Source organism: Aptenodytes patagonicus, chromosome 6 (assembly GCF_965638725.1).
Source record: "Aptenodytes patagonicus chromosome 6, bAptPat1.pri.cur, whole genome shotgun sequence".
In the NCBI taxonomy this organism is placed as follows: Eukaryota; Metazoa; Chordata; class Aves; order Sphenisciformes; family Spheniscidae; genus Aptenodytes; species Aptenodytes patagonicus.
Window position 1 is genome coordinate 70,524,430 of NC_134954.1, and position 24,669 is coordinate 70,549,098.

At 37.3% G+C, this 24,669-nt stretch overlaps 1 protein-coding gene across 3 annotated transcripts in view; it reads right to left on the reverse strand.

Annotated features, from left to right (window-relative positions):
- LRP1B (LDL receptor related protein 1B) overlaps nt 1–24,669 on the reverse strand; it is a 780,133-nt gene that overhangs the window by 270,172 nt on the left and 485,292 nt on the right. For all 3 annotated transcript variants that reach the window (XM_076343117.1, XM_076343116.1, XM_076343115.1), the window contains 7 exons: nt 23,109–23,298; nt 15,465–15,587; nt 13,693–13,833; nt 9,382–9,507; nt 7,373–7,489; nt 2,398–2,478; nt 912–1,079 (listed from right to left, as the gene is read on the reverse strand). In XM_076343117.1, the coding sequence (XP_076199232.1) occupies nt 912–1,079; nt 2,398–2,478; nt 7,373–7,489; nt 9,382–9,507; nt 13,693–13,833; nt 15,465–15,587; nt 23,109–23,298 (946 nt within the window). The remainder of the gene's footprint in view (nt 1–911; nt 1,080–2,397; nt 2,479–7,372; nt 7,490–9,381; nt 9,508–13,692; nt 13,834–15,464; nt 15,588–23,108; nt 23,299–24,669) is intronic.

Consider the following 24,669-nt stretch of genomic DNA (forward strand, 5'->3'; position numbering starts at 1 on the left):
AGCAACTGTGTAAAAGTGCTATTTCAGAGGCAGTGGTGCAAATCCCAACATAATATGGTATTGTATAAAATGGTAGAGTGGGACTTTAAGCTCTGAGATGGATGTGAACGGGGGGGGAAGTGAGCAGTTTAGTTCCAGACCAATTATTTTGATACAGATAAATAATAATAATAAATTTTGTGAATATATAAAAATTAAGGACTTCACTCATGCGCAGCATTCTGCTAATTCATCTATTTGTTTGAGGTCTGCAGCTAGATGTAGAATATAAACTCATGAAAAAGAACCAATAAAATCGTGTACAGTTACTTTGTTGTGGAAAAATCACGATGAGAAAAATATGAGAGAAAAATATTCCCTCCTTCTTATCTGATAATTCTTTATCCTTTTCTACAAGCATCCTCCCCTTCTCTCCCCACCCAAACAAATACAATGTATTGCATTTAAATGGGACTGTAGTTTGTTAAAACATTTTTATGCTTCAGTAACACTATTGGGGAAAAAAAAAAAAAACACCAACAAAAAACTTGGATCACACAAAAATGAGAGTGTTACTGCCTAAAACCCCCAGAAAATATAAATGGCAACTTAAGGAATGCTGCTTACTGTCTCTCTATCTAGGCAGCATGCATCTCTGTAAAAGGACAAGCATCACATTTAGCATAATTCAGTAAAGTAAAACTACAAAACTTATCTCAGTATAATACCCATTTTGTTTCCAAATGCATTCTTCTTCTATGATACACTTCTGTATTATCATATTATACCTGACATATTTTCCATTCCAATCTTTACCAGGGTTAAAAGCATTTTCTTTTTTTCCACTGACTGAAGACGTGTCCTCTGTATTTATAATAAAGTATTCTCTGTGTTTATAAGTATTAAAGTGTGGGAAGAAAAAACCAGCTAACCTTCCTTGCTGCAGTTTGTTTTGGTTTCATCACTGAAATCTCCACAGTCATTGTCACCATCACACACCCAGTGACTTGGGATACATCTACCATTAGAACATCTGAACTGATCAGCAGAACACGAGTGAACACAGCCTAGTTCATCACTTCCATCGCCACAGTCGTCATCTGCAAATATTAATTTTTTTTTATTATTTTAAAAGGTAAAAAAATCTGAATAAAAGATGCGAGGAGAAAAAGATATTTCCAAAGAGGCAAGAGAAAAATAACGTGCAGTAAATAAAATAGCATGTTTACTGCCCGCAGGCATATGGTAAAATTATTTCTAATGCAAGTAATTCCTTAACTCTAATTTACCAACAGCACTTGACTCTCTGTCATTTTGGATAGTCTAACCCCTTGCACTTATTCACAGTTATTCAATCACAGACACCAGCAAGCATGAGAAGGCTGTAGATTTTCTTCATTTCTTCAGTCGTGTAACTACACAGGCTTCCAAACACAGTCGTTTTACTTCATTCTCAGTGATTCATTAAGTTAACTTAGACAGGTAAGTACACGCACAAAGAGCTTCATAGGAACCAAAATGAAAACCTGATGTCAGAATTTCTTTTCAATAGTATTACAAACGTTGTTTCCATGCACTTGCAATAGTGCAAGGTGGAAAAAGACGGCAGCAGATAAATAAGGGTGGAATGTAGTTTCTCATTACTCTAATGTTGTAGTCATTACAACAATCTTAAGGCAATTCCCATCATTTGAATGTGATCACCAAGGGAAGGAAAAGATAAACGTGTTAGGTAAACACTAAAGGGACTCCTTGCACAGAATTTCAGTAAGCACACTGTGATAATTTGGGGAATCGGTCCATTTACAACTATGAATTCCTGTCAGCCTCATAAAATTATAGCAATATCAAATGCTGTGGTGGATGAAGAACCAACCCAATGTTATTAGGATGGGCATGATACCACTCCCACATCACAAGCTCTGAGGAAAGATTCATTTGAACAGCTGTCATTCAAAAATGTGTTCTTTCAGACAAAAGAAATAACTACGTTGTAAAGTCTTCCTGGCCTTCCCTCCTGAGAGATACTATTTATTAAATTGAACTTGCCCACAATGAATGAAAAATTAGGTATTTTGGTCACTGGAATTATTTTGTTTTCTAAAAGTAAAAAATACTTTCATATGCGATAGCTTAGCTTTTTTTTTTTTAATAAATAATGAAAAATTACATCACAGTTCATTCTACAGAATATACTATTTGTAACTATTACTATATCCACTGCATCATCCCTTATATGAAGCTCCAATTTTGCTGCTTTCTAGGTCAGGTCAGTAATTTAAAAATATTGTATTTATTCTCTGACCACTTACCAGCCAAACTGGCAATATCAGTCTCAGAAAAAAAGAGTGAGTATCAAAGAAATATTTATGTAATGTCTACCATATTCACTTCAGATATGGAACACTTGATACTTGCCTGAATCACAGAGCCATTTGCTGCTAATGCATCTTCCATTTTTGCATATAAATTGAGTTAGTGGCTCACACGTTGGGAATTCTGTGAAAGCGTTCAAAAAGAAATAAAAACTATTTAATGTATATCCTCTTCAGTAATATTCTTCCACCCTCCTATACGCATAAATTACACAAGTGTATTGTATCAAACATTTGCACCTGCCAGGTACTTAATCTGGAAAGGAGAAAAAGGTGAGACACCAAAAAGAGAGGATAAAAAGGCTTTTAACTGTAAATACAAGTCCAAACCCTATCCTTCCTTGACATGGACCACTGAAATGCATTATTCTGTGTCATATGACATGGGCCTATATTCCCATCAGACCAGGGCTGTCTTTGCCACTGAGCATGCTAACATTTACGATTAATTATAGCTTGATGACTGATACAAACCATATTTTCAATGTTTTTATTTATATTAAAAAAAGTTCCCCAATTGCGGTAATACTGCCAGTAAAAGACAGGAAACGGAAGACTATAAAATGAGAAGGTTGCTTACCAAGCAAAAAAACAGTCAAGAAATAAAGTTACTGTACACTGACATAATAAAACCCAAAATTAAAAAGTCAGTATTTACAATCATTTCCTCCAAGCATTCCAGTAAAAGTAGTAGAAAACTGAGACAATATCATTCATAAACTAGAGACTCATCTATATTACACACAGAGATTTTTTTTATAGTTGTCTGATATGTTTTGCATAGAACAACTTGAATTTTTTCAGACTTCTTTTTCTTCTAAAACCAGTGACATTGCTAGGTGCGTGCATTCATACTGTTGACATGTTAAACGGTGCTTGTACTCATTCAGTTTGGAAAATACAAGATCTACTTTACAAAATCTGGCAATTCGTAGGAAACAATCTGAAAGTCTTACTTGATTCAAAAGCATCCTTATTGCTTTTGGATTGCTTTTTTTTTTGCAGCCTAAATTCTCTATACAGACCATCAAGAGAATAAGACACCTCTCAGTAACTGATACCTAATGCAAACCAAGATGACAATGTGAACAATCTGCCTGACCTGCTACTTAAAGGCACGTTTGTCCTTCACTGAAGGATTTCAGGTTGAAAGTTCCTACATGGTACATCCTAAATGCAACAGAAACATCCAAAATGGTGCATAGTCCTGTCAGCCACACCAAAACCGCCCAAGATTATAACAACTCTCCAAGTGTATTCCTCATTAGGTTGCTCTAACTACATTGGGTTGTTCTAGTGTTGTTACAACTGAGACGACAAAGCTAAACTTCACAAAGATTTTGAGAATTAGGCCATGTAATTAGAACTGAAGAGTTTTTCTAAACTTTTAAAACATGCCATGTAAACGTGAAATTTCCCTAGGACAAGAATTGAAATAGTCATTGAAGTCAATGAATTTCTGACTTGGGTTTGCTCTCTCTTGCCGTCTTTGGTCTAGAAAATGTTTAAAGTCAATTTGAAAGCTTCTTTTTTTTTTTTTTTTAAACCAGAAACTCAGGGAAAGTTTTGGCTTAAAAGAAGTCATGCATGAAGCACCAAACCAAACCAGCTGCATCAAATACTAAAATGTAGAGATCACCAAGAACGTCGTAAGACTGAAGTGATTATTCTGCTTCAACACAGAAAAGGGTGGGAAGAAAAGTTAACATTGATGACAACACTGTCAATTACTCCTAGAAAGTTTTTTTTTGTTGTTAAATAAAAAAAGCTGTTTTCCTTGGGGGAACACATTACAGTGACAACAAAAATCTGTTCCAAGAAAAATAATGGAGATGTGCAACTATGATGGTACTTAGCTACAATATACGCCTTATGTTCTTCAAGCAAAGCTGAAAGCAATTTTTTGTTTCGCTTTTTAGCTGGTCAATAATTTTTCCACAAATTTAACACATATATTAAATGTAATTTTCCCCCTTTCAATACATGAATGTCTTCACGACTTTATTTTCTTTATGCTCATCTGTCTAGCCAAGACCTGTATAAAGAAACAGAAGCTAACTAAAATGAATTGTGATTACCCTCACCACCACCACCCCCCATCTCATGATTCTCAGCCCACCACAGTCTTTCCAAGGATGTTTTGCAGTATCTCCAGTGTTTGCTTCTCATAGCCCCAGCTTCCACCATCATCCACAGCTCCCTCTCGCATCCTAGGTGCAATACTTGCCCTTATTGTGCCTACGGTCTCCCCAGTACTCCTTTCCTTTCCCTGTTTTGCAGCAGAGATGCGCATGCTGTAGCTGATTCACAGCCCTGCCTGCGCTGATTGCTCTGCAGACAGACAAAACGAGAAAGGTGCCTCTTGAGCTCACAGTGAAGTCTCTCCACAGCGTGGACACCAATCTCATTTCTCTCTGCTATTCAGCAGTCTTGTACAAGCTCCGGTTCTCTGATACTTCTGTTACCCTTCTGTTATTGAGTCCAAGTGGTATGATAACGAACCGATAAACAGATGGACACAAAAAATAACCACAAGTCTTGTTTCCTTTAGGAAAGCAGTAGAAAAATAAGGAGAGTCTCTTTTCAAATCGTCTTTGGAAATATCCTGCTTCTTAGTAAATCTGGTTGTATCTTAAGAAAAAGTGTATGCATTATGATACTGCATCATCCTTCCAGTCCTGCTCACCCCAGCTATACACCAATATGTGTATGCTTAAGTTCTTGAATCAATAGGAGCCAAAAGTTATTCATAGCTGGAGACTGGTGCAGTTAAAAATCAATGATTTGTAATGATAACAAAAAGCAAACCATGATTTTATTTTTAATACAAAAACTTGCAATTACAAGAAGAATTTTAAACTGCTTCGTAGAAAAAAAAATATATACCAATAAATAGAATAGCTAAATAAACGCCATTAGTGTGCCCATTAGCCATCAAGTTATAAGGCAGAATGAAAAATGAAATATTTGACACGTATGCACAACCACAGTGCTCGAGAATAAACAAACAAGATTCTAAAACATGAAACCTATGTAAAGTTTGGCCAAACTGAAAAAGGGCAGGTGAAATAAATGCTGATTAAATGATCTGAAGAAATATTCCAGAGCAGCTGACAGGATACCATACAAAACACATGGGAAGAAATGAAAAAAGATGACATTAACATCTGTATACTTATAAGGTGTCTAAGAACACAAGGTACAGCTAGCCAGATGAACTATTCTAGCACCAAGTGCCATGCTGTACCGTGACACAGAATGTTATAATTTCAGAGACTGCAAAATACAGTGAGTCCACTGGGATCACCTATTCTACCTCTGGACACAACAGAACTTACCTGATTTGAAGCATGGCAGTTAGAAAACTACCTTAATAATATTCTCATTTTCACTCACATAATGATTTTATTATGGCTTAGATTTTATTAAATCTATTTTGAAGTAACTGATCAGATATCAATTACTCTCAATATAAAATTAGCATTCTTTTTTACTGGTTTATATCACTATTAAAAGAAGAAAGAGGAAGAAAGCAGTAAGAAATAAGACAAGAGAAAGCAGGTGAATATTCCAGGAAACGTAACAACTATTTACTCGTAAAAATCCTGAGAAATCTTGAATGTAGCTATAGAAGGAGGAGATGCTGATAATTACGTAGGGACTTAAAAAGTAACAATGTAAACTCAACTAATGGGTATTAGCTGGTTGCCAGTCACGAATAATTCAAAATTAAACTAACTTAAGGGATTATGGATGAACAGAATTTACTGAGTGGATCCGACATGTTGCCTTCCATAGATTCGCTGGCGATTGAGGTCCTGGGGATTTATGTTTATGGAACACAGGGCATCATGGCATCAGCCCATGACTTTCATTTATGCATTTACTTTGTATTTTTCTCTTGCTCTCCACTGCAAGTCCTTCACAGGTATTGAGATTTTTGCAGAAAAACTGCTATCAGTAATAGAACTCTAACAACTCTACTGAAAAGGTTTACAGCAGTAAGAAGTTTCAAAACAGCAAAAAAAAAAAGTAATGTTTTATCAACTACATTGCTTTCATAGCTTGATTTTGATTAAGAAAGAATATATTTTTATAACAGCGAATCAAGTTAGAACATCAGCTATAACTGAGAAGAATACAGGTCTAATTACTAAGTATCCTAACAAGTACACTTCAGATTTTAATTTTTTTGTGCACAACCTGGCACTTCATGTTTGACACTACTAAAATAATCAGGCAGCATTCTTTCTTGAAAACTCTTGAAAAGTCATTTCAGAAACATATTCTATTATATTGCGACACACTTACTAATTCATATTAGTAAGTCAAATAATATCACAGATATTACCTTGTAAACAGGGAACAACCTGATACAATATTTTGCAGACAGCTCATTGACCCTTTTGCTCTCAGACTCACAGCAGTTACCTGTAACCTGCCAAACAGATGAAGGCAGTCATGCTGACTTACAAAAAACCTTAATTGTTTGGAAGCAGCTGATTAGAGAGAGTGCACCTCTCTTTGCAGTATCTCAGTAAAGCAGCAGTCAGCAGAGCTGCTGCTACTCTCTCATGATATAACCGAGAAAGACTGATTTTTTCTGCAAAATACAACATCAAAATATCCTTCTGTTCAGACTTGAAACAGCCTGATTTTATTGACTTCTAGCATATGCTGAGGGGGCCCATGTGAAGAGGTATGCGGCTGAGATAAACACCAAATTTTGAGGGTGTCAGTATTTGATAATGGGCTGTAAATTAGAAAAGCATTGACTGATCTGCATATTTGGTATTGTAGTTAAAAACTCATTAATAGAAAATGCAGCCTTTGCTTTGGGTTTATTTATTAGCCACATAAATTATATTTGCCATTTCAGAAAGATTATCAGTTCATATAAAAACAAAAAGGCCCCTCATACCTTTTCTATCCGTTGGTTCACGTGAAAAGAGGTCCTTATATGTTTAACCTTTTATAGAGTAATTGTACTTTTTTCCCCCAAAAGAAAATTTACATACCACAGGATGTCATTTCATCGGTTTCATCTCCGCAGTCATCCTCCCTGTCACATAGCCATGATGTCGGAATACAGCGTCCATTTCCACACGAAAATTGGTCAACCTGACACGTTCTTGCTGTCAAGACAAAACACTCCAAAAATGCAAGGGAAATGGACTAAATCTGTTAGGTCTCTTGGTGCATGTCTGTATGGAGAAGTTGCAAGTCTGGAGGGCATCTCCTGGCCTGCCGCACATTTTACCTGATCATTCACCTCCTTTGATTTCAGAGAAAATTGAGGTCATCTGCAGGACTGTGTTCTACCTCTGTTATGTAGAATTCCTAGTGGTTTCTTCAACATACGAGAACATGAAGTTTTATATGTAATTATACAAAACTAGGTGGTAGAAGAGCATTAATGTTTGATAAAGTAACATTAGCGCTACAGTTGAAGTAAACAAAAATCAGGGCATAAAAATGTCTAACTTAAAATTGGAATATTAACAAATTGTGTTTCATAACATAAACAAAGATCTAGTGAGATTCATATTTACACAGAAAAATGGTAATATACCACGCGTGTGATGTGCCTGGTCTCACTGTTCTTAGAATCTTTGCCTTTGCAAATATGCAACTGTAATGATCCATTAAAGGAAACGATGTACGTCTTTCTTCTGAAGAAATAAAGATCACTAAAAGAAACCATGCTATGTAACTACAAGAAATTACTTTGAAAGCTGATGAACAGTAAAACTTGAATAAAAATCTAACTTATAAAACTGACATTACTTATAATTTTGTTTATTCAAAATGTGAACCCATAACTACAATGACAGCGATAGCGACACAGATTTTGATTCCAAATTTAGGCTTTTAGAGTTCATCTATATGTGATTCCACACTTTAAAAAAAATGACTGATACATCAGAAACCCCAATAATCAAAAGAATATTTCTTCATTTGCTATTCTCAATTACCATTTTCCTTTTTCTTCATAGAAATAGCCCAAAATACAGTAGAAGAAAAGAAGTTTAAAATATTTCAAAAAAGTATTTTTTTAAACATGAACAGCGTTTGCCACTGCAGGAACAAAAGGGAAAACAAGACTACAAAATTCAACCCACAGCCAACTGACACAGGGATGCAAAATACGGTCTTCAAATCAGACTCTATCCTACAAGCAAACAGTTGAATAGCAAAGGATATCAAGATGTATTACAATCCACAATAATACTGTAGAGGCGATATGGACACTATAGGTCTGCATTTGTGCTAGACTGCTTTTAGCCAAACCGCACAAGTAACAACCAGCACAGGTTATTACACGTATGAAAATTTAAATCAAGGAAAATGAGTTCAAGGAATATTTTAATATACAATGTATGCTGTCTATCACTGCATTTCAGTTTAAAATAGTCATCAGCTTATTGATGGCCGATATTCTGTATACCAGATATTTAATGATTGTTTAGCGTACTCTACCGACAGGCACTAAACATCACTTCCATACAAGCAAAGGACAGATTTGGAACGCCATGATTTATTGCAGTGGAATAAGTAAACAATCTTCATCTTGGTATTTCCTTAAAAATCCACTACAGAGTTAATAACTTACAAATGAAAACAATTTCCAGCTACCAAGGGGAAACTGAATAACTAATTATGCTTTTGTCAGCATAAAATAAAATTTACTAGTGACCTGGCACTCATCACAGCATCTTAAGAAACAAAAGTCTAACTGCCAAGAAAGATTTAGCAGGGACAAGTCTGTACCTAAGCAGTGCTTAGACAGTCAACCCATATGGATAGATTAAGTGCTGAATTACTTTGGAAAGCACAGTCAAGCATAAGGATTAAGTAAAATATAATTTGTATTCCAGCCTTAGTAGCATCAAAATCTGAATTAATTTAGAACGGCAATAATCAGATTACTAGTAGCAGACTGGTTCAGTTCAGTTCAGAGCAATCCTGAACTGTTTATGGAACTGGAGTTAGTGAACTTGTATGCAGAGCCAAGTAAAATCTTTACCTGCACAGGCTTTATTTGATTCATCTTCATTATTACCACAATCATTAGCTCCATCACAAAGCCACCTCTTGGGAATGCAGCGATTATTTTGGCACTTAAACTGATCATCAGGACAACTATGATTGACTGGGGAGAAAAAAAAGAGGTTTTTTTCCTAAGAAAATAATCGGAGAAAAACAGCTGAAAATAATACATTAAATGGTATTCCCTGGTGATGCAGTTAGTATCCTGTATGTGTATATATATATAATCATCATGACATAAAAATTGTTCAGCAAACCAGTCAATTAAAAAATATTTCAGTACTTCAATCATAAATTAAACAATACATAGTAAAGAGTCTCCTATCAACCTAGTGTCAATATGGAGATCCTCTTCTATTAACTACTAAGCCATAAAAGATAGCCGCATTTTACAATGTTGCTATTTCCTTAAAGAAAAATCTCCTCGATCACATTTTAGCAACGCGATGAGGTTTGCAAACCAAAGCACGTATAAACGAAAGAAAACACCAAAGGGAACTGACGCAAGTTGCTAAGTGCATATCCACAATATTATAGCACAGTGAGTAGGGATTTGGGCAGGTTATAAAACGCTTCTAAAGTGACGCACATTACTGTCAATGGCTGCATACAGATCTGCTGTTTACTTACCATGTAATTGTAGGTGTCAAAAAGTGAAATATGCAACACTGTAAAACTGACAAAAATATCTGGCATTCAAGAGTGAATAAGGGATCTCACAAACATGTTTTTGCTAGCTACCAAATACCATAGGAAGGATGAAGTCTGAAAGCACAGAAATTATGTAAATACTATTGGCCTGCTCTTGCAGCTGTAGTAAGTATATATGATCTGCTTCTTTCACGCTAATAACAAGATCTATTTTCAGCAGATCTTCCTAATCTCGATCTACCCAAGAGCAGTAAACTATACACAGTTCAGATGCTGGGTTAAAAATAATCTGAAGCTATTTTCCACCTACTCAGCCATCCACAGTCTCTTTTTTAATGTTTAACATCCACCTGGAAACAAACGGTATTTAAAATGAAAGGACGTCTTGCAGGCTTATCCTTGACATTTCAGTAGCTTTTATCTTTGACCTTTCTACCTATTCTTCCTATCGAAAACAACACAGAGCGAGTGTTATAGCAATAGCACATGAACCCTTCATGAGTGTTTTGTGTGGAGGGTGCAAGAACAGTGGAAGTAAAGATTAATTAATAATCTGAGCAGAAAGGTATTCCAAGTCTCATAATACTTATGAGGCAACCTAGTTTGCAATGTGACTGGAGAACAAAACTGGTATCATCCATGTAATAAAATTAAAACTTGAAAACCTTTTTTTTAAAAATCTGAGCTCAATGCTAGACAGATATTGTTTTAAATGGTAGTTAAGTTTTTGCTTATATATTTATTAACATGTGTGTATTATATTCATAACTGCAAATATTTCAGACTAAGTCAAAAAGAACTGTTGAAGTTACTATAGCAACTGCTGAAAAGAGATTACTGTTATCATACTGGCCACTTAAACTATATATCACATACAGATTTGGGACCAGATTATGTTTTCATTTATATCTGCATAAATCCTCTGAGAATTACAAGCTTGGATCAATGAATTGGTCTAAATTACACTAATTTAAATGCCAAAAGATTTTCTTTCTCACTGTCTTCATTAGTTGAGCTCCTTACTTAAGTGTAAGAATCCCTGGTATTAAAGTAAGATGTGAGTAAGCACTACAATTCAGAACTGGAGAAACGTTTTGAAAAGAATTAGGACTGAAATCAATCATGACTACTACATGGAGCTATCAAAATACATAAATGCAGGAAAAAACCCAAACTGTCTATGTAACAGCCATACAGAAGACGACCTATGCATTATAGAGGATCACAAGCTCAGTACGTATCAGCAACATCAGGCCAGTGCAAAGCAGGGAAGATTTACCCAAGGATGTATAACCAGGACTATCAACCCTCACAAACACATTCTCTCAGCCTAACCAGCTTCACAAAGGCCTCAGCGGAAGTACATACATCCAGTTTTGGACATCCAACCCCAAGGATCAGTTGGCAAAGTTCAGAAAGAGCAATGAAATCTAAAAAACCCCATAATCCACTGGAAAAAAAGAACAGATTAGAGCTGCTTTGTCTCAAAGAGATAAGAATGAGAGACTATGATAAGAGTTTTCAGGCACATAGAACAATGCCGCACAGTAGAAGAGTGTATCAGTTCTTCATGTCTACAACTGATAGCAACCCCCCCCCAAAACATATTTTCATTTCAGTAAAGGAGATTTGGTTTAGAGAAATGATCTAATGATAGAAATAGCATTGTGACAAACCAAGTAAGGAAAGGAATTTTCACTGCTGCAACCCTAACTTTATAGCAGGCTACCTAAGTATCGTCCAGGAATGACACAGATACATAATTGGCATGTTTTCTATTATTTTTCATTTCAACATTGGGACTCCTCTACAGCAAAAAAATACAGCTCTAGAAAAACCGTATTTTTAAAGACAAAGTATGTCTAATTTAAAACTGGAAGTGTGTGTGGGGGTTGGGGTTTTTTTGTTTGTGGGTTTTTTTTGTTTGTTTCTGTTTTGTTTTTTGGGGTTTGTTTGTTTTGTTGGTTTTTTTTAAGAAATACATTACAGAATCACAGGAATGTTTAAGGTTGGAAGGAACCTGTTGAGGTCACCTAGTCTCATCCCCTGCTCAAGCAGGGCCAACTAGAGCAGGTTTCCCAGGACCATGTCCATATAAATTTCAAGTTATCTCCACAGACAGAAACTCCACAACCTCTCTGAGCAATCTATTCCAGTGTTTGACTATCCTCACAGTAAAAAAAAACATGTTTTCCTGTGTTCAGATAATATGTCATGCTTTTCAATTTGTGTCCATTACCTCTTGGCCTGCTAGTGGGCACTACTAAGAGCCTGGCTCCCTCTTCTTCATTCCATCTTCTCTCATCAAGTATTTATACACATCGGTAAGATCCCTCCCGAGACCTCCCTTCCCCCCAGACTGAACAATCCCAGCTCTCCCAACTTCTGGGACAGATGTGCCATCTTAGTGGTCCTTTCCTGGACTCAACCCAGCAAGTCCCCCTCTTTTTCGTACTGGGGAGCTCAGAACTGGACACAGTCCTCCAGATACGACCTCATCAGGGCTGAATAGAGCGGAAGGATCACCTCCCTCAACCTGCTGGTGACGCTCTTCCTAAAGCAGCCCAGGATGCTCCTGGCTTGCTTTGTCATGAGGTGCATTGCTGGCTAATGGTCAGTCTGTTGCCCACCAGGACTCCAAGGTCCTTGTCTGCAAAGCTGCTTTGTAGCTGGGTGGCCCCCAGCACATACTGATGCCTGGAGTTACTCCTCCCCAGATACATTTCTCCTTGCTGAATTTCACCATATTCCTCTCTGTCCAATTCTCCAGCCTGTCAAGGTTCCTCTGAACGGCAGCACACTCATCTGGTGCATGAGCCACTCTTCCCAGCTTCATATCATCTGCAAACTTGCCGAGTGTGCACTCTGTCCAAGTCATTAATGAAGAGGTTACTGGCCCCAGCATTAACCCCTGGGGTACCCTGCTAGTGACTTAGCTCCAGCTGAACATTGTGCCACTGATCACAAGCCCCAAGACCTGGCCATTCAGAAAGTTTCCAATCCATCTCACTGTCCACTTACCTAACACTTCCTTTGTCAGCTGGTTTATGAGGATGTTATGGCAGACAGCGTCAAAAGCCTTACTAAAGTTGAGGTAAACAATATCCACTGCTTTTCCCTCATCCACCAAGCTAGTCACATCACTGTAGAAGGCTATGAGGTTGGCTAAGCACGACTTCCCTTTCATAAATCCATGCTGACTACTCCCAATTACTTTCTTGTCCTTCATGTCTTTGGAAACGGTTTCCAGGACTAATTGCTCCATCACCTTCCTAGAGGCTGAGGTGAGGCTGGCCCTGCTTTGCGAAGGTTGGACTAGAGATATTCCGAGGCCTCTTCCAACCTGAATTATCCCGCGACCCATATAAAAAAGTGCAATTGTGGGAAACAAAGAAAAAAATATCAACATTTAAAGAATCAGAAATGACAATGTCAAAAACAAAAGACGACTGCTTTTGTACTATGCTATGAAATGAGTACACGAGTGTCATTTGAAAGGACTACTATTATTATATGCAGGAAAAGAAGAAAATGAAAGATTTACATGAATGATTTAAGGATTATCGCTTTTGTTTGGCTCCCCTCAGACTTTAAAATACAGTATGAATTGTGGGTTAAAATGTAAAAGCATACATACAGCAAATTTCAGAATGCTCATCACTGCCATCCAGACAGTCATCATCCCCATCACAGCGCCAGCGATCCTGGATACAGCGCTTATTGTTACACTGAAACTGTTCAGCTTTGCACAACTGTGGTAGCACTTCTCCATGTTTAACTAGGAAAAATATCCAAGAAGCACATCTATTTTATCAGCTTGATACATACAGAATACAATACTACATCTACATTCTTGTTATCACTCTTCAGAATATTTTTTAGTAAACTTTGCGTATTTGAGGTAATTCCACCTGAAGCCTGTAGCAGCATGCATATCTGAGTGTATGGTTGAGGTAATATATTTTTAATAAATGGAAGAACTCAGAACAGAATGGCACTCAAACTGTTTTTTAAATTGGTGCTTAGATGATAGTGTAAATATATCAGTTTAAAATATTGCGATGACTCATCAACAGTGAAAAGAAAATATTCTTACAGACACAGACCAAATTCTGGTGCATGTTAAAGCGCTAGAAAATGATTACTGAAGAGCTGATTCTTGTATCCAAACAACAACTCCAACACCTGCATTATGCACTGGTACAGACTCGGCAAAGAAGAAAGGATAAAATTCTACTGAGGTAGAATTACGCAGCACGCTACAAGCTTGTTGATAAATCCAGACAGACACATATCTCAACATAAGGTTCAGAATGCTTAATGTGTAAATACCACACATCACTCTCTGACCCTATGAGGAACACCAAAGTCCTTGGAAAGAGCCGGGCAATGAAGTGTGTTGGGGTAAAAGCAGGAAACCTGCTTCATTCAGATCTGAAAGTGTCCAACCTCTCTTCCTAATGCTTACATTCCATCTTACCAGTGAGAAGTCCACCCTCCAGTATTTTCTGCTAAAAAGAAAAATAGTTTTCTTTAGCAACAGTGATGGCTCTGCCAGCCATGCATTCGGGTCAAATTCAAGGTAATTGCAAGCTCAATAGTGTTCATCATGTTATGAAATAATCCTTACGCTTTACTCATCTCTACTAGCCTTATTGCTGGAGACCTACATAAAGTGTTACACACTACACTTCAAGAAATAGATCAATGAGATTAAAAACAAAAAAAAAGAAAAAAGCTAATTTTGAGTAAGTGACAAATATCAGGTCTAAACATTTTAAAAGATACCTGTATTATCTGATGAGTTATTATTTTTAATTGAAGATCCCCCATTTTATTATTAACACAATTTTTTAAATTGTCATTTCAATGAAGATATCCAAGGAAGAGATGCAAAAAAAGACAGCGAAATTTGCATAGTCTGTGTCAGAATCTATCATATATAAATATGTCTGTTTGACATGTTTTATGAACAGTTTCAGCATGAACATTTTCTATGCCAGATTTCAATTTAAGATACATAGTCCATATAATAATCTGAAACCAGTTTATACAGATTTAATATAATACAATAATTATATAGATTAATTTCTCGTATTTCTGATAGTCTTCAAAAGAGGTCAGTGAAATATTTAAGTGCTTTATCATTTCAGACATTCTGAAATATTTTCCAATGCATTTTATCCTCAAATATTGTGTACTTAATATTTTGTCTTTTTTGAAAAATCTTTATTATATTTAATAAACTGTCTTCAATTAGAATCTTTATTCAAGGAATATTTCTTTGTCTTTGCAAAAAGCCTCTAGGAGATTGCACTTTCTTGTTTTATTTTCAGATTTGACTTGATCCCTTAACAGTAGTATCAACTCAGATATCCTTTAAAAAAAAAAAACAAACAAAACTCTTACTCATGCAGGTTGTACTGTTTTCTTCCAAAAGCTGATTATCAGCACAGGCACAAACTCTGCCTCCAGGAATGGCTAAACAAAGAGTGCTGCAGCCTCCATTATTAACACGACATGCGTTATCACCTGTGAAAATAAAGAAAAAGCAACTTTAAAACTAACAGCCATGGTAGAACTAGAAGAATTTTTTTTTTTTAGAAAGCACATGAAGAATTTTTTACAATTATTGTCCTCTCATTTTAGGGACACATTATTCTCATAGTTTGCTTACTACAGGTTACAATATTTAAAAAATTTTAGTTACAGGTTGCAATAACCTGTAAGAATAAAAAAAAACAACTACACCATCAGCTCACAACATTCTATCTCCCTTTTTTATGAGAAGCAAATACTACAAAATATTTAATATGAGGCAGCTACGTGCACAAAGTAGTTTTAAGAAATTAAACAGTATATAAAGGAATGTTCTGAAGTATATTGGCATCTGCACATGTTAAAACAACGTGACTACAAATGCAGACTAAGAAAAAAGAGAAAGGAAACACAAATTAAAAGTAGAATGAGATCTACGGCAGACAGAATATAAGGTGAATATTCCACTACTCTTCTGCACACATCTGCTATTTCTCTGCCTTCTTTTTCTGTGTTATTGTTTCTTCCCAAAAGCTGTACGCTGTTAACATGAAGGTACTGACAGCTGTCAGGTGTTTTAATCATCTACCAAGGACTGCTGCATCCTCAATACCTCACTTCTTAGGCCAGCAGACATAAAACCAAAGCCCACTGAAGCAAATGTTACAATTTCTGTTTGTGTCACTTTGGTCATCACCCAATTGCTTAGATATGCACTGCTGAGGGCATTCAACTTCTCATGGTCAAAGCTCTGTTAACATCAAGCTATAAAACTTCACGTCTGCTGAAACTTTAAATTAAAACTACTTTTTTTCATCTTCCTGTCCTAGTAAAAAGCAGGTGTTCCTTCCTCTGCTCCTCCTTTTTAGGTGTACAAAGCATTCATCAACTTCCTGGGTTAAAACAGACTCCATGCAATTCCGTCTCCTCAAAGCACTATCACTTCTCTTTTCATAGAAAATATAATATTAAGTTCTCATAGAGGTAGCTACCCACATGCATATTAAACTGTCCTGTCAGAGCCATACCTCCATGTGCAGGGAAACTTTTTCAAATTATGAAATGAACATCAGATAACCAGCAAATAACTTAAAATTTTCAAGTTTTAAGATGTACCTCAATATGTCTTGCAATACAGTCCTCGAGCGTTTCATAATAATCTATTCCCAGACTTTTTTCTGACCCACCATACATCACTTCTTAGAAGCAAATGTGTTCTACAGTCCATTAAAACCCCACTGAACTTTCAGATAAATTTGTTAAAAATAATTAACACAGAATGCTGTGGGAAGCCACTGTGGTACTTGTACTTTCATTGAGGTCCTCAATGACTTTTTTGCCTCGGTCTTCACTGACAAGTGCTCGAGCCTCACTGCCCAAGCTGCAGAAGGCAAAGGCGGGGACCGGGAGAATGAAGAGCCGCCCACTGTGGGAGAACATCAGGTTCGAGACCATCTAAGGCACCTGAAGGTGCACAAGTCCATGGGACCCCATGAGATCCATCCGCGGGTCCTGAAGGAGCTGGCGGATGAAGTTGCTAAGCCACTATCCATCGTATTTGAGAAGTCGTGGCAGTGCGGTGAAGTTCCCACTGACTGGAAAAGGGGAAACATAACCCCCATTTTTAAAAAGGGAAAAAAGGAAGACCCGGGGAACTACAGGCCAGTCAGTGTCACCTCTGTGCCTGGGAAGATCATGGAACAGATCCTCCTGGAAGCTATGCTAAGGCACATGGAGGACAGGGAGGGCATTCGAGACAGCCAGCATGGCTTCACCAAGGGCAAGTCCTGCCTGACTAACCTAGGGGCCTTCTATGATGGAGTGACTACATCAGTGGACATGGGAAGGGCTACAGGTGTCGTCTATCTGGACCTCTGTAAGGCCTTTGACATGGTCCCCCACAGCATCCTTCTCTCTAAACTAGAGAGGTGTGGATTTGATGGGTGGACTGTCCGGTGGGTGAGGAATTGATTAGATGGTCACATCCAGAGGGTAGTGGTCAATGGCTCAATGTCCAGATGGAGACTGGTGACGAGTGGCGTCCCACAGGGGTCCTTATTGGGACCCGTACTGTTTAATATCTTCATCAGTGACACAGACAGTGGATCAAGTGCACCCTCAGCAAGTTTGCAGATGACACCAAGCTGAGTGGTGCGGTCAACACGCCAGAGGGACGGGATGCTGTCCAGAGGGACCTGGACAAGCTGGAGAAGTGGGCCCGTGTGAACCTCATGAGGTTTAACAAGGCCAAGTGCAAGGTCCTGCACCTGGGTCGGGGAAACCCCCGCTATCAATCCAGGCTGGGCGATGAAGGGATGGAGAGCAGCCCTGCTGAGAAGGACTTGGGGGGACTGGTGGAGGAAAAGTTGGACAGGAGCCAGCAATGTGCGCTCGCAGCCCAGAAGGCCAATTGTATCCTGGGCTGCATCCAAAGCAGCGTGGCCAGCAGGTCGAGGGAGGGGATTCTGCCCCTCTACGCTGCTCTGGGGAGACCCCACCTGGAGTACTGCGTCCAGCTCTGGAGCCCTCAGCATAAGAAAGACATGGACCTGTTGGAGCGGGTCCAGAGGAGGGCCACGAAAATGATCAGGGGGATGGAACACCTCTGCTCTGAAGAAAGGCTGAGAGTTGGGATTGTTCAGCCTAGAGAAGAGAAGGCTTTGGGGAGACCTTCTTGCAGCCTATCAGTACTTCAAGGGGACCTGTAAGAAAGATGGGGACAGACTTTTGAGCAGGGCCTGTTGCGACAGGACAAGGGGGAATGGCTTTAAACTAAAGGGGGGTAGATTTAGACTAGACAGAAGGAAGAAATTGTTTACACTGAGGGTGGTGAAGCACTGGCGCAGGTTGCCCAGAGAGGTGGTGGATGCCCCATCCCTGGCAACATTCCAGGTCAGGCTGGACGGGGCTCTGAGCAACCTGATCTAGTTGAAGATGTCCCTGCCCAGGGCAGGGTGGTTGGACCAGATGACCTTTAGAGGTCCTTTCCAACCCAAACTATTCTATGATTCTATGATTATTCAAATCAAAGAATGCCAGTTAACACAAAGATTTAAGAAATCAGAAGCTGCCAAAACAAACAAACCACAATACAGTCTTCAACAGTGAATCCAAAATTATAAAGCACAAGTCAAGGAGATTTGCAATTATTTAATTAAAGAATATACATGAGTTTGTCAGATCACTAAAAAAAGGATAGGCTATAGAATAAAAGACTATTTAATAATATAGAAAACACTTTGAAAACCCATGATGATTCTGAAGCCCAATGCAAGCCTAAAATAAATAAAATCAAAAGTAAAACACTAGATCAACGCCAACTGGTCTGTCTTGAAGATGAAACGTTCCTACTAAACCTCATAATTGGGATGACAACCTACAGTAGAGTAGGTTACTTGCTAAGTAAGTGATAAAAGAGAGGATGAAAACAAGGAAAATACCAAGTACCAAGAGTTAAAGCAACAAGATCCTAGATAAATTGGTTTATAAAGGGAGCTTTAAGGAAGCCTTGAACCTGAAGGTGCAAAGAGACCTTCAATCCTGTCAGTCTTGCTGAAGACACTCCTAGGCTAAAATGTCTCCTGAAATGCAGTATAACAAAAAGGTTAAGTCTCTTTAGTGAGTAAGCTGTGGAACTTATTTAGCTACCAAGTATTTATGAAATCAAATTTCCTTGACTGCTGTTCAGAACAGCTATTTTATATGGGTGTTCTTAAAATATTCCCAAAATTTTAGAACTACTTTCAAAGCTATTAATATAGTTTTCATATTTTTGCTAGCTTTTAAAACAGGTGCTGCCCTGCCACTTGCAGATGATTGAATTAGGCTCATTCCATTTTAATTTGCTAAAAATTAGGCCAGAGCTATAACAACAAGGTAGTTGCTTCTCAGTCATCATTCTCAAAAAAAAAAAAATTATGGAAACCATATGCATTTGTTTAATCGTGTCATTTAAAAGATACTGTGAAGTATTTATTGCTGCTTAGAAATTATTGTACTTCTATGTTTTCATGAGTATTCATTTATGTTTGTACCTTCCCATAAACCTAACCTCACGTACTGCTAAAGTTGTGTAAGCCTACTTTTAGGATCATACTACACAGATGAAGAGCAGCAGCCTGGGGCTCAAGCAGCTCTTCTTTGCAATCTGAGGAGTTAAAATATCAACTGATTTCAAAAGACGTTATTTTAACTGCTGTAAATGGACTTACACAAGAATTACTTATATATGAATAGCAATCTCCCCTTTCAGAGCAGTGGAAATACCCGCAGGCCTTGGCAATTTCATATGCTGACTGTAAATCCAACTCCTATGATTACTATGCTTCCCACCACCTCCCCATTTTTTAAGGTATTCCTGACACATACAGACCCAAAGACTACACCTAAGAAAGTAAGATGAATTCTAATCTCTGAAAGCAAGAAAAAAAAAAAACAACATTCCTCTGCAAAAGGATCATGCCTCTTGAGATACAAAGACAGTGAAAAGCACCTCTTCTTAAGGAGATACCAAAAGAAGCTTAATGTCGCTACCCATAGTACTAAGCAAAGCAGGATTGGCACAGTCAAGTATCCTGTAAAAGGTCTCCTAATAAAAATGCCAGTCTCAGTTCAACTACGCCAAAATAAATTCTCATGGTTTCTGGTTGTGCAGACAGTGACAATAACAGCAGCATCAAAACAGTAACCTTAAAATATCAGATGCAAATATTTTATAAGGTACGTGTGCATAAGCTATAAAATATAACTCATACCATAAAATAAACTACTATGGTCTTCTCTGTACCACATGATTCAGCCTCGATCTTGCTCTTTTAGAAGAAGCACACCCCCCCCCCCAAAAAAAAAAGAAAAAAGAAAAAAATTAGCTTCGCTTTCTTTAAAATAAATGCTTGTGCTCCTTTAGGAACAATGCAAGATCTACCTCACTGAGCATGATAAAAAGGGAAGATCCTAAAGGCTGCAGTTCACTTACAAAATTCCAATTGCAATTTCAAACAAAGAATGCATTAATAAGCCAAATTCTCCTTCTCAAGATTTAAGCTCATTCAGCTAAAAATGTCTAAGAGAGAATATTTTAGTCTTCTGTCTCTGGTGTTAGCTTATTTAGAAGCTAATAGCAATTGCATTCATTTTTAAATTTCCATTTTTTCTAAAAATAAAACAACTTTCTGAGTACTGAATAAAGCAGCAGAAGTACTAAGTATTTAAAGCAATCACAACATCCTCTCTTAGCAGACACAGCTCAAGTATTCTGAAATTTGGCCAACGTGAGGGTAGATTTGGGGGCAGATTTTGCCTCAAAAAAAAAGGTCAAACCCAACAAAACACCCCAAACACACTATGTATTTACATGACTTTGGAAGTGAGAGTCCCTGAAAAGCATCTGTGATAAGAGGCGCACTGTTACAATGACCTTGACATACTACAGTTTGGTTTAGGTATTGAAAATTTAGATGTTATAATATCAGAAAGGAGAAACTTTCAGCATTGCCTCCATACTCATAAAACCAATTACCAGTTGGCTGGCTGGACCTCAGCACTCTGTAATCAAGTATTAATTGCAATGGCTTTCCCTAAGAAAGCCTATCTGGACATCTAAAAATATAATTCAGCAGGAAAGGGAAAACTTCATATTAACCTGCTGTAAAGAAAATCACTAAGCTTTTCAGTAGGGCCTCAGATGGTTAAGTGAGACATTGTAAAAAGTGGTTTTCCCAAGGAAAAACAAACTGGAAGACGTATTTTTAGATAGAGAAGTCTTTGTCTTCTCCAAAGAATATTAACTACATATCTAAGTCTTCAAATACAGTAAATTTTAAAATGAAACATAAAATTAAACAACCCTATACATGCAGTTATTACATGCCAAGTATTTTGCCTATACACATATGCACTTCCCATTTTATATTTTAGCACCATTTTGAAAACTAAACTGCTTCTTCCCTTGGTAAATCACCAGTTGTTTTTTTGCTGAACAGAAAAAAACCCGGTAAGACTAGACAGAAGAAAAACAATAAAAAAACCTATGTAGTATGTATGGTATATAAAACCTCTGAAATAAACCTATGCAAAATATTTAGCCAGTATATATAGGGAAAATATTCACTATACTTGTCATATATACATGTATCATTTTTGTATACACACACAGAAATGTATATATACACATTTGGCATATAGATATATGCCTATAACAAATACAAAGGCTAAATATTTCCCGTGTATCTGAGTGCTAAACGCTTTTTCTAATGTTTTGATTTTATCCACCCTGCACTAGTTCTATCAGTTGCTCTCTAAGCCATTCATTGACTACAAATGACAGAGATACAGTCAAATCTTCCAAGTGCTAAGAATAGACATGAACAAGACACCGTACCCACATCCAGATCTGAAGGTGATGGTACTGTGAAAATAAAATTGGGCTTTATGCTCAGGGACAAAGTACTCATAATAGGTCCTGCAAACTTAAAAAAAAACAACCCACAAACCAAAAAAACCCGGTTTTAACCAACACATTTTAACGTTCTATCTGTACTAAGTAGCATTTGGATAAATGGTGAAATTTACATTTTGTTACTTTTTTGGTTCATGTACAGAATCAAATGTAGCAGAACTGCCAACACCTTTCGTGTCTCTGTTTTTCTATAGGAACTGTTGAACTGGAAATGTTCCACTTCTACATGTCAAAAATTATGATCTATAGAGATTAATGAGATCTGTAGACATTAATATTTAATACGGTCATCTTTTAAACGGTATTCTATTTATACTAATTCCTGCTGTCCAGTTTCATGTTTGGTAGCAGACATTAACCAGAACTGTTTCCATTAAAGAGAGCAAACATTCAACAGCTCATGTGAACACTGCATGCAGTAAATGGATTCCAAAGTTTTCTTCAGTAAAATACATTTGTAAGTTTACCTGTAGAGTAGCAATCGCATTTTCTAAACTCCATGCGTGCAAACCTATGGCCTTTATCACATTTCTCTACTGATATAGGTAACAACAATCATGGATTTTTCCACTACTCTCAAAGGCCACTTACTCTGATTCTGTGTAACAGCACCATGTCCTTTCAGGAGATTAAGTCCTGCGGTGCTGATGTACCAAGATGGGGGAGAAAATTACAAAAAGGAAAAGACAGACAGGATCTATGATCTTATTTAAGAAAAGGTAAATGCAATAATATGTTTTATGTTTATGAGCCAATGTGTATATATTATCTATTCTGTTTTATACTTTCACAGTATCTCTTTGACACACAAGAAAAATGGCAATAAAGGCAGTGTAAATACACAGAAGAAATTCAGACAGGTATAATACCATGATTCACTTCCTAGTAAGTAGGAGATGATCAATTTCAACATCAATGGATTGAAACATCTTTCTCATGCCATGAGTCATATTCTTTTTTCTGTTGTTGTTCATCTAGTCACCGCAAAATACTAGGAGACTGTAAGGGAGAATAACCTTTTATAACAGACCTTTGGAGAGATCGTATGTTATAAATACCTTGCTGTTTACGTGGATCATAAATCTGGAGCCCAAACAAAGGTGGTCTCTCACTTCTTAACAGTGTCACATTCCTTGTAACCAGATCCAACTGGAAAATTGACCCATTCATATAATCTGTCCAGTATATATAATTTCCATGATGCGAGAGTCCAAAAGGATGATTCAAATCTTTTCCATTGTAGACTACCTGCAATTAATTAGTGGTAGATAAGCATTAGCAAGGTTCAAATAATTATTAATTTTTCTTAGCATACACTGCAGAGAACATAAAACGGGAAATAGGAAAACGGAGATAAGCACTGTGCCCAAACATAATGACTTAATGCAATAAAATCAAATAGAGTGTAAAGCCGTTCTATGCGCCAGCATCAATATCTAACTTCAAGACTTCGTATAAACTCATTTTAAGTGTCCCCTGTCAGATAACGCAGAGGAACATAGGTAACCATGCAACCATTATGTTCAGTAAATATCTACCTTCTTCCCTAGCAAGGAAGCATGGTTGTTTACATAACTTTGAGTAATCTGCCAAGTATGTCAAATATCTGCTTCTTTTAAAGCAAAGAATAGTGTGTATGAGTTGCTTATTTTTGTTGAAGTGTGAAGTAAGTGGAGAGATTGCTTATTCATTTCTGTGAACTTCCTCTCTAGTTTGGGTTGTGATAACTTAAAAAAAACCAAACAAAAAACCATGCCACAGTTTGTTCCCAAAGTAAGACAAACTTTCTTCCATGCACCTTCTACTTCTGGTTTATTAACTCATACATAAAACTACAAATTACACCCCAAATCTTGTCTTTATTTTATTGGCCGCAGAAATGTTCTAAAACAGTGTCATTTGCTATAGCTCCAGTTTCAGGACCGCAACTACCACTACACAAGAGCTGTCTGAGAAAGAGGAACAGTTTAAAAAAATTTTCAATCCCTATAGCATGAAAAGAATATTTTAAAGAGAGTCTAAACTTGCCATCAAGTACATTACAGTAATTAGAATGATTTACTTTAAAAAGACATAGAAAACTGCAGAACTCTCAGTCATCTGCTTTTGGGAGCCTTGCCTTTATACTTCATCATATCAGCTGCAGTCTGGAATGACTAAGTTCCAGCCTTCTGCTGGCTGGGGTCCTTGCTTGAACTAATGCCCAACAATGTATTTCTATCTTGCCTCTAGAAAGAAGGAAGCAGTTCATCAGATGCCCTACCTTGTCTCTATTTAGAGACACAAACCCAAGAGACCAAGGAGACAAAGCCCACTAAAATACAACTACTATGAGGTGACAAACATCATCCCCTTTTGCCCTTCGAATTTTCTCTTTGGGCTAGGAATTCTTTTGGTGAGAACTCCTCACCTCAGTGAACTGCTTTTGATCAAAATTAATCCATCAGCCAATCATCCACCACCTACTGGTGGAATTTTAGTAGGACTTGCCCACCCCCTAAAATCTTCATTATACTGACACAGAATTAAAGATGCCATTGACCCAGTTACATTTTGACCAAAGTATCCTATAATAAAGAACAAATTATTCAGCATCAAAAGCAAGTATCTTCTAGTTAT